The sequence below is a fragment of the Vespa mandarinia genome, chromosome 12 (assembly GCF_050613455.1).
Source record: "Vespa mandarinia isolate Hongniang chromosome 12, ASM5061345v1, whole genome shotgun sequence".
In the NCBI taxonomy this organism is placed as follows: Eukaryota; Metazoa; Arthropoda; class Insecta; order Hymenoptera; family Vespidae; genus Vespa; species Vespa mandarinia.
In genome coordinates, this window is record NC_140821.1 from 2450001 (window position 1) to 2457500 (window position 7500).

General features: G+C 31.8%; 1 protein-coding gene across 6 annotated transcripts in view; it reads left to right on the plus strand.

Annotated features, from left to right (window-relative positions):
* LOC118449160 (solute carrier family 7 member 14) overlaps window positions 1-6270 on the plus strand; it is a 9977-nt gene extending 3707 nt beyond the window's left edge. For all 6 annotated transcript variants that reach the window (XM_085660500.1, XM_085660501.1, XM_035883396.2 and 3 more), the window contains exons 4-15: window positions 476-629; window positions 862-1092; window positions 2713-2921; window positions 3021-3192; window positions 3268-3451; window positions 3534-3658; window positions 3783-4036; window positions 4127-4369; window positions 4515-4659; window positions 4775-4868; window positions 4943-5070; window positions 5181-6270. In XM_085660500.1, coding sequence (XP_085516626.1) covers window positions 476-629; window positions 862-1092; window positions 2713-2921; window positions 3021-3192; window positions 3268-3451; window positions 3534-3658; window positions 3783-4036; window positions 4127-4369; window positions 4515-4659; window positions 4775-4868; window positions 4943-5070; window positions 5181-5518 — 2277 coding nt within the window. In that variant the 3' untranslated portion in view covers window positions 5519-6270. The remainder of the gene's footprint in view (window positions 1-475; window positions 630-861; window positions 1093-2712; window positions 2922-3020; window positions 3193-3267; window positions 3452-3533; window positions 3659-3782; window positions 4037-4126; window positions 4370-4514; window positions 4660-4774; window positions 4869-4942; window positions 5071-5180) is intronic.
* Window positions 6271-7500: the final 1230 nt, after the last annotated feature.

Below are 7500 nucleotides of genomic sequence, written 5' to 3' on the forward strand. Positions count from 1 at the left end.
GAAAGAGGTAAAAAAAAAGTGAAAAAAAAAAAAAAGAAAAAAGAAAAAGCAATCTACATACGTATGTACATACAAGTCAACTTATAAATAGTTCTAGACTGACTTTTCGAGCTAATAGATTCTTAGACCTACATACTTAGATCTATGCGCGTCGTGTGGGTATATGTGCCATTCGCACCAGTACGTATTGATCTTGGTTATTTTTAACTAAAATCTTTTTATTTTCTTCTTCTTCTTCTTCTTTTTTTCCCTTTCTTTTTTATTGTATTTATTTTTTTTATTTTTTTTTGTTTTTAAATACCCATTATTGCATACAAACGATGCGATATACGTATGTCGTTCGTTACCACCCGCAATTTATCTATCTCCGACAGATTTGCAATTTGTTGAGGAAGATAAAAAAAAAAAAAAACAAAAAAAAACGATGCTTCCTAAGTTTAAGAGAAAATAACGGAGTAGTGTATGAATATTTTAGAAGTGTCTGACTACTCTGGACCTGACGTCTTTAGGAGTTGGTTCCTGCGTCGGGACGGGCATGTATCTAGTCGCAGGAATGGTTGCACACAGTGTTGCTGGACCTGGTGTCATTATATCATTCATTATAGCTGCTATTGCTTCCATTTTTTCTGGTAAATAATCATTTTTTCTTTTTTTTTTTTTTCTTTCTTATATTTTTCGTTTTTTTTTCATTCCTTTCTCTATTCATTTTTAATTGAATCGCTCGGAGAAGAGAGAAAAAAGGAAAAAAAGAAAAAAAAAGAAGAAAAAGGAAAAAGAAAGAAAGAAAGAAAGAAAGAAAAGTAATCTCTCTATGAAGAAATTTTTGATTCATATATCGTAATTATATGATTTTATTTTTAGGAGCATGTTACGCAGAATTTGGAGTAAGAGTGCCTCACACAACTGGCAGTGCTTATATGTACAGTTATGTGACAGTAGGCGAATTGATAGCATTTATTATAGGTTGGAACATGATACTCGAATATTTGATAGGTACGAGTGCCTGTGCTTGCGCCCTTAGCGCTTGCTTGGATGCTCTATCGAATGGTGCTGTCTCTGGAGCGATAGCTAACAGCGTTGGTACCATATTTGGTGAGTATGGGAGAGTATTGTTCTTTTTCTTTTTTTGTTTTCTTTTTCTCTTTTCTTTCTTTTTCTTTTTCTTTTTCTTTTCCTTTCAAAGACGTAGAGCATGATATTGACATGTTGATTAAAGACGTATTGATTTTTTTATATATTTTATTTTTTTCCTTCTTCTCATTCCTTCCATGACCCACTCCGTGTAACCCCTATTTCTTTCTTTGGATAGGAAAAAAGCAAAAAAAAAAAAAAAAAGAGAAAAAAAAATAAGGAAAGCGAGAAAAAAGAGAAAGAAATAAAAAACGAATCTACACTCGGTGCTTGCGTTCCGTCTTGAAATTCATTAAGATCTGTCGGTAGCACGTGTCCTCGAAGGAAGAAATCGATTAGGACGGAGAACGTAGTAGCTATCTATGTACCTTGCCCTAAATCCTACTTTACCTATCCTATCGTATTAACAATTAGATACTCTTTCACTCGTCTTGACCTTCTTTAAATAACTAATACAATGATACGATGAATTTTGCATAAAAGGATTTGCATAAAAGAAGCTTTTAAGGGAGTTCGATGAAGATCGAGATAAAACTTCGAAGGATCTTGTTATTAATAGTTGTTCCGATCATCGACGTATTTTTTTTTTTCCTTTGTTTTTCTTTTCTCTTCATTTCCTTATTTTTATTTTCTTTTTTTTATTTTTCTTTTCGAAAACGTGACTCGATATAGTACGAATCGTTAGTTGGTTAGTTGGGGGATGTAATCAGTGGATGAAAGGAATAAGGTTGTGCTCCACTTACGTACGATTTCAAGTTTTACACACTCGACCGCAATCTGTAGGACATAATCGAAGTTATAAAGTGAAAAACACGTGCCATGAATCACACGTGTATGCAATACATATATTTATATACAACCATTAATATATACGTGTATATCTATTATATTTATGTAGACTATTAAAATAATTCATACGGTATCCATACGGATATAAAATATTTATTTATTTTTTTATACGTAAATGAAAATATTATTGTCTTCTCGTTTGTACAACGAATATAAAAATTCGTTCTCATATATCTATAATAGATGCAATTGAATAAGTTAACTCATCGAGTTGCGAATCATTCTCGAGAAAAGAAATAGGATAAGGAAAGAGAAAAAGGAAAGGGAAAAGGGAAGAAGGGGGGAGGGAGAAAGGACGAAAGAGGGATGAACGACAAAAGGATGCATGGGACGGGGCGCTTGCGCGGATCTAGTTAGGGCACCTGTGGACCTCATCGATCCGAACATAGTTCCCAAACCAAGCACATACTTGGACGCTTTTTGACCTATCCACCTGTGTCACGATGAGAGCTTTTTTATTATCAGTTTTTTTTTCTTTTTTATTATTTTCTTTTAACATTCATCTCTTCTCCTTCATTATCCTGTTCTTTTATATCTTTTACCTTTTTTATTTTTCACTGAGCTGGACATTAGAAAAAATAATGATTTCATGTATCAAGTCTTATGATATTAGAACAAATTTTATGTAAATATGATAGAACGTAATATGATAAATATTTAATATCGTTATAATATGGACAAATTTTGTAATTGAATTTTGTTTTTTTTTTTTTTTTTTTTTCGTTTAACCAGAACGACCACCAGACTTCCTAGCCTTTGTCATAACGATACTGATGATGTTACTGATGGCAGCTGGCGTTAAGAAGTCTTTGGTGTTTAATAATGTACTCAATGCAATTAATCTCGCAGTATGGGTTTTCGTTATGGCAGCTGGTATGTTCTATGTTGACTCGAGTAATTGGTCTGAACACAATGGATTTCTTCCCTTTGGTTGGAGCGGGGTAAGAAGAATCGAATCGGGATAATTTAATAATAAAAAATCAAATTTAATCATTTATTTTTGATTTTTATGATATCCATTCATTCAATTTGTTTATTAGGTATTCACAGGAGCAGCAACATGTTTTTATGCCTTTATTGGCTTCGATATAATTGCAACTACCGGGGAAGAGGCAACAAATCCTAAACGAAGTATTCCTCTTGCGATAGTTTCATCATTGATCATCATTCTCATTGCTTATGTTACTAGTAGTATGGTTTTGACTCTTATCGGTAGGAAAATTTTCAAGAGAATCGATATAAAAAATTTCGAAAGATAATTAATAATAATCATTTCTTCTTTTATAGTCCCATACGAAGAAGTTGATCAAGACTCTGCATTGGTCGAAATGTTCGGTCACGTTGGTGCATACAAATGCAAATATATTGTAGCTGTTGGTGCACTCGCTGGTCTCACTGTCTCTATGTTTGGCAGTATGTTTCCAATGCCTAGAATAGTTTATGCCATGGCTCAAGATGGCCTCATTTTTCGGTAAAATATTATTACCATTTCTTTCTCAACAATATAAGATCAATAATAATTATTATTGTCTTTCTCTAATTATTTATTATAGATCTTTAAGCCACGTATGGCCAGCAACTGGTACTCCAGCATTAGCTACATTAACTTCTGGTCTTTGTGCTGCATTTGCAGCATTATTAATACAATTAGAAGTTTTAGTAGAAATGATGTCGATTGGTGAGATATCAAATTATTATTATTATTATCTATCGCATAGTTTTTTTTTTTTTACATATATGAATATGTATATATTATACATGTTTATTCGTTTTCTTTAAAAATAAATATATTTTTAATGCAGGTACCTTGTTAGCATATACTCTCGTCTCTACTTGTGTCTTAATATTACGGTATCAACCGCATACAACTAATTTAGTTGAACTTCTCCCACAAAGTCTACGTACACCATGTCGTTCTCCAACTAAAGAAACTCAAGGAAATGGACAAGTAACTTATGGAAAAGAGCTTAGACCAGATCAATTGACAACTGCACTTAATACTGCTCAAGTAGCTCAACCAGAACTTTTGACTACTAATAATGGACAACGTATCATGGTAAGATATATATACATATATTTCTTATATATATATATATATATATATATATATATATATATATATAATTTTAATAATTATTTGTTTTAGGTACGACGTGTCAGAAGGTGTAATAGTTCCTCCCCAGATTCTGACGACACTTATGGTGCAGAAGAAGACGACGTTGGTTTAGGCAAAGATGATCAATATTTAGTTAGCGATAGAACGGAAAATAAATTTTACGGTAGTGTTCATGCGGCAGCAGCCGCCTCAAGTTGCGGAAGTACACATCAATATCCTGGAAATACACCAATCATAGGACCGCCTTTAAATTATCTGCAACGTCGACTACAGGTATATCAATTGTTTATTTTTATTTGTTTATTTATTTATTTTATTATTAATCTTCTTTTCTCGCCTCCCGAAAATTTTCTTAATAAGTAATATTGAAATATCTTTAATATTCATTTATATCGGAATCTAATATTTCGTTTAAAAGGCTGCACAATATCTCTGTCCTGCCATATTTCCATGGGTAGATAGAGGACCTGCCACTGAAGCATCGGGTCATTATGTCATGAAACTAGTCGGTATCTTGTATATCTTAATTTTGATCTTCGATATTATCATTGTATGTAGAATGGGTGAGTAATAATAATTGGTATATCAAATTTGGAATTTTATTGAATTAGAAGCTAATGAAAGAATGTGATTTCTTTTATCCTCCGACTGTGACTCTTATCTTTTATATCGTTCAAGGTGATATGGACACTTTTACAACGATACTATTGTTCATTTTATTTTTCGCAATTGTTGGAATACTTTTGGCTATCAGTAGGAAACCGCAAAACAGGTGATTAAAATTGTATCGCAGTATAAAGTTGATTTACAATATTTTTTATAACACTTTATTCATGTTACTCATAGAAACACTATAATGTTTACAACACCGGGATTACCATTTGTTCCGGCCATTGCTGTAACAGTTAACATTTACCTCATCTTCAAACTTAACATCCTAACTCTAGTTAGATTTACTGTTTGGATGATACTTGGTATGTGCTATTAAAAAGAAAGAAAGAAAAAGAAAAAAAAGAAAAAAAAAAAAAGAAATAAGCATAGATAAAATTAATAGATACCGGTTTTCATATGATATTCATTTTAGGTTTCGTAATGTACTTCTATTACGGTATTAAACACAGCAGTTTGGAAGAAGGTAACGTTCAAGGTAACGCAGATGAAGTTGTTGAGTGTACAACGGGAAATATCGAGTTAAAAGTTACCGATCAACAAAGACAGCCACATAATCAGCAAGCTGCATATACGAACGTAGAACAAAATATTTATGGTGGACAGCAGCTAGATGCATTTGGTCAACCCGTATTTGGTAGTACGAATTTTGGAGGTACGCCGACGAATTATACAAATCAATCGCACAGCCAATCACCAGCGAGCACTACACTCTTCGTTCAACAAGAAAACTTTCCAACTTGGGACGATTAAAAAGATTTCTGATAGAAAAGAAGAGATAGAAATAGAAAGACAGAGAAAGAGAGAGACAGAGAAAGAAAGAAAGAGAGAGAGAAAGAGAGAAACAGAGAAAGAAAGAAAGAGAGAGAGAAAGAGAGAGAGAGAGAGAGAGAGGCCGATACACACACGAACAACTATAATACGTATGTCTATATTAAATATATATGATTATTATTATGTTTGACATATATGCACGGCAAGTCTGCCATCAAAAACAACAACAACAACAACAAAAAAAACGTTGATAATCAATCGAAATCAAATCGACGATAACACGGATCGATTCGTAATGTCGTTTATTAGAAATATTTATCTATTTCTAGTTCTGTATACTAACGATGATCGGTCGAATCGAAGCAATCAGCGAATTAATGTATTTACGTATTTAAGTTTCTTTTTTCTTCTTCTTTTCTTTTTCGTTTTATATTATATTTTTCTTTAATATATATATATATATATATATATATATATATATATATATATATATATATAATACGCGTGCGAATGAGATTCTATGCAAAAGAAAAAGTGATACTTAATACAACAATTGCGAGTGTATTTGAAGGAATACAACTTAAAATTAATCTGATTGGCGCGTTTGTGCTATCTTGCTCTTACCTGATTTTTATTGGGGGCAATAATGTTACAAAACTTGTTTTTTAAACAAAATAAGAAGAAGAAGGAAGAACGGTGTCTAATTCTTCTCTCTTTCTCTTTCTCTTTCTCTTTCTCTCTCTCTCTCTCTCTCTCTCTCTCTCTTTCTTTCTTTCTTTCTTTCTCTCTCTTTCTCTCTCTCTCTCTCTCTTTCTGTCTCTCTTTCTCTCTCTTTCTCTCTCATTTACTCACTCACTCTCATTCTTTTTCTCTCTCTCTCTCTCTCTCTCTTCCTCTTTCTCACTTGCTCAAACAAGAAAAATTTCAATTTTGACTCAAAGTTTTATATTTTTAGTACTATTAATTTCACTTAGCCATTTGATATTTTATCGGTCGTCAAAAACTATATTTGTGATGATATGTTATCCCGAAACATGCAGTTTATACAAAATCGTTGATAAGGTATTATTAGTATATAATGGAATTATAATAATAGGAAAGAAAAAAACAGAAAGAAAAAAAAAATAAATAAATAAATAAAAACAAAAAGATTCTCAAGTATCTTATTAAGATCGGAAAAAAAAGTGATAGAAATTAGAGAATAGAAAAAGAAAAAAAAAATGAAGAACTGTGGTAACGACAAAAAATGAAAAAAAAAAATAAAAAAATAAAAATAAAAATAAAAATACCAATTGAGGATACCAATGCAAAAGAAAACGAGGAGAAAAGGATAGACAATTTTTTTTTTCTAACGATGAAAATACACTTTAATTATTACTAATTAATATATGAGTTAAACAAATGATTATCTACATATTAAAATACGTTATAGAAGAGATGAGTTGAAAAAAAAAAAGCAATGGTAGTAATACGACAGTACACAAAAAGTGAAAGTAAAATAGAGGAAGAAAACGAAAAAATGGTGGAGAGTAGAGAAAGTGACTGTGAATGAGTGAAGGATAAAACGCAAGAGGAAAGATCGAGATAAATCGAAAGAGAGAGAGAGAGAAAAAGAAAGATGGAGAGAGAGAGAGAGAGAGAGGGAGGGAGGGAGGGAGGGAGGGAGGGTGGGAGGGAGAGCAAGAGTAAAAAAAAAAGAAAAAAAAAGAATAGGCGAAGAGAAAAAGTGCGTACGTATATTTAAGAAAGAGTGAGCCAGTATAAATGTGTGAGTCAATGAAAGAATATACTTACAAAACTGTCTTGCCTAAATCTAGTCTTTCCCAAAAGAAAAAAAAAAAAAAAAGGAATGTAACTTAGCTTAATATACTAATATCCTATATCTCTAAGCTTACAATACTTACATACATCTTACCTCAAATAATTCGATTAATTTTCATTTACACAACAAACACATATAC